This window comes from Carlito syrichta, unplaced genomic scaffold, assembly GCF_000164805.1.
Source record: "Carlito syrichta isolate Samal-C Ts95f unplaced genomic scaffold, Tarsius_syrichta-2.0.1 Scaffold304388, whole genome shotgun sequence".
NCBI lineage: Eukaryota > Metazoa > Chordata > Mammalia > Primates > Tarsiidae > Carlito > Carlito syrichta.
The window spans coordinates 391,934-394,872 of NW_007248484.1; the positions used below are offsets into that span (position 1 = coordinate 391,934).

The window sequence follows — 2,939 nt, forward strand, 5'->3', positions numbered from 1 at the left end:
AGCCCAGCAGGTCGAGGCTGCAGTGGCCGGGAGTGGCCACTGCACTACGGTCTGGGCGACGGAGTGAAACTCCAACTCAAAAAAATAAATTAATTAAATAAATAAATAAATAAATAAAACCTTACACCTCCCAAATGTTAACAAGGCCATGAACCATGAGATACCACCATATAGGTCAAGTTAGGATGAAGCTGACTCTAATCTCATAATTGTCTTTTAGTAGCTACAGTTAATTACAGTTAGTGTTTTCTCCTAGCTCTACATTTCTGCCTCTCACTCCTACCCTTCAGTTGTAGTTTCTAAAGAAAGGTTTAGCTACAATTTACCTGGTATAATAATTAACCCCAGATGGGGGAAATAGCTTTCTGAACCCCATCCTTAATATAGCTTCCTAGGCTGAGCGCGGTGGCTCATGCCTATAAATCCCAGCACTTTGGGAGTCCGAGGTGAGAGGATTGCCTAAGCCCATGGGTTCGAGACCAGGCTGGGCAACTTGGCGAGATGTTGTCTCTACAATAAATCAAAAAAATTAGCTGGACATGGTAGCATGCGCCTGTAGTTCCAGCTACTTGGAAGGCTGAGGTGGAAGGATCGCCTGAGCCCAGTAGGTTGAGGCTGCTGTGGCCATGAGCGTGCCACTGTACTCCAGCCTGGGTGACAGAGTGAGACTTCAATTCAATATATATATTGCATTACCTTATTTGACATAACTTGATTATTATATATATATATATCTTCCTAGACTAAGTAATGCTTGAATACAGGTAGGTACTGGTGGGAGAAGAGACTCAAATACTTGTTAAGATGAGCTTTGACAGTCTTGTATGGTGATTAATTTACAGGAGACATAGTGTTGGTCCTTCTCACTGCCCCTTTTGAAGTGACAGAAATAATTTCAGAAGTGGAAGTGTCTTATCTTGGCTGTCCACGAAACAGGCTGTTATTATCTGTGATAAGTGACTAGGTCCATCATTGTCACAGCTGATTTACCAGGAAACCAACCCACATGATAGATGGTATGTACAGAAGGAAAAAAATGCTGCTGAAAGAGTACACACTAGGATAGGACTACTTAACAGAACATGATTCCTGAAAAACAAATGTGTTGTAGCCTGCTTGAAATAGAAATGTTACAGGATCCAAGCAGAACTATACTTATGCACTGAAGATACTTGCTCTGAGACATAAAGGTTTCTTACCGGAGGCAGACGTAGTATAAACTGGCTCTCAAGTTCATGAGGAAGTTCATCCTGGCTTTTACTCATCTCTTGTTTTTGAGTTCATAAAAACAAAAAGAAAACCAACAGAAAGTCACTAAAAACTCCTCTTACTCCCTCTGCTGACCATTTCTGGTAGTACTGGTTAAATTATACAAGTTCTTGCCCATAATCTTCACTGGAATCATATGTGTGCTGTTATGCATTACCTTATTTGACATAACTTGATTATTTTTAAGTCAGCTTATCTCCCTTCCAATATGTGAAGATTTTCCAAAGTCAATCCAAATTACATGATGTAATTTGAATAAATGAACTAAGAGTTGTTTGAAACATGACTTAGTCTTCTTAATGATATTCTTAGACTCTGGTAAAGGGCTACAATTCAACAACACAGTGATGGCTACCTAAGCAAACTATATGACTTCTGCAGGAAAGAGTTCAAACCAAATGCTGAAATAAACCCAGAAATCACTTGCAGAAATGCTTTATGATGATCTGAAGTAAACAAGGGCTTAATTTTCAATATTTAATCTACCTGAATGGACTGGTAGGAATTAAGCAGTCCATAGGAGAGCAGGCAGATTTTATGACTCCAGAACCAGCATCAATAGCTCTGAGCTACCTTGGGGAGAAGTTAGAAGTCTCATTCTTTCTGGTTAGATTACTTATATACTTATAAATAGATTATAAATATATAAATAGATTATAGATTACATTATATAATACTATATTATTATATATAATATATAATATACTTTATTCTATATTATATATAAATACATACATATATTTATAAATATTTAAATAGATTATATAACTATAAAAATAGATTGTGTATTCTAAATATTGTTATATTATAATTAAATATATTGCAATGTTTATATTATACAATATTATATTATTATAAATAGATTATTTATATATTTATAACTCCATGGAATAAATGCATTCCTGAAGGGGCAATACAAATATAATTTAAAACCAGATTGGTTTTATTCATTACAAACACTGTATCCAATTTATGCGCCCAGTACTATATTGAATGCATTAGGTCTTTAATTTCAATAATCCTTACAGTCATTATTTAAAATACCCCTAAAAGCTATTTAAAGGAACCCTAAGATGGATCCCCTTATTAAAAAAATATTCACTTTTGGTAAATTGAATAATCTCTTCCAAGTTGATCTTTTTTGAAAAATTATAGTCATATATAATAATTATGGGGCATACAGTGATGTTATGATATAGTATAAAATGATTGAATCAAATGAATTAACATACCCATTACCTTAAAAACTTATCATTTATTTATTCCTCCTCTCTAACTACAACTTTATTTTTTCTTTTTTGTTAATTTTTAAAAGCCAGCCAAACAGCAGTGGGGAGTTGTATAGCAACTTTAGTGACACTAATGTTAACCACTACCATCAGAGCAGCCCAACTGCAGCTTTCTTCCTTTTGACTAACATCTCTCCATTTCCCTTACCCCCCAGTCTCTGGTAACTACGATTCTACTTGGTTCCTATGAGTCTGATTCTTTAAGAGCCCAAGTATAAGCCGGGCTCGGTGGCTCAGCCTGTAATCCCGTGCCTTTGGAAGGCTGAGGTGAGTGGATTGCCTGAGCCCGTGGGTTCGAGACCCGCCTGGGCAGCGAGACCTCATCTCTACAATAAATCAAAAAATCAGCCGGGCGTGGTAGCACATGCCTGTAATTCCGGC

At 36.3% G+C, this 2,939-nt stretch overlaps 1 protein-coding gene across 1 annotated transcript in view; it reads right to left on the reverse strand.

The window, feature by feature from the left end:
• The window catches only part of TAF7L (TATA-box binding protein associated factor 7 like), a 22,755-nt gene that overhangs the window by 16,353 nt on the left and 3,463 nt on the right, over positions 1 to 2,939 (reverse strand). Inside the window, exon 2 of the mRNA XM_008059834.1 lies at positions 1,200 to 1,267. Within this exon, the coding sequence (XP_008058025.1) occupies positions 1,200 to 1,267 (68 nt within the window). The remainder of the gene's footprint in view (positions 1 to 1,199; positions 1,268 to 2,939) is intronic.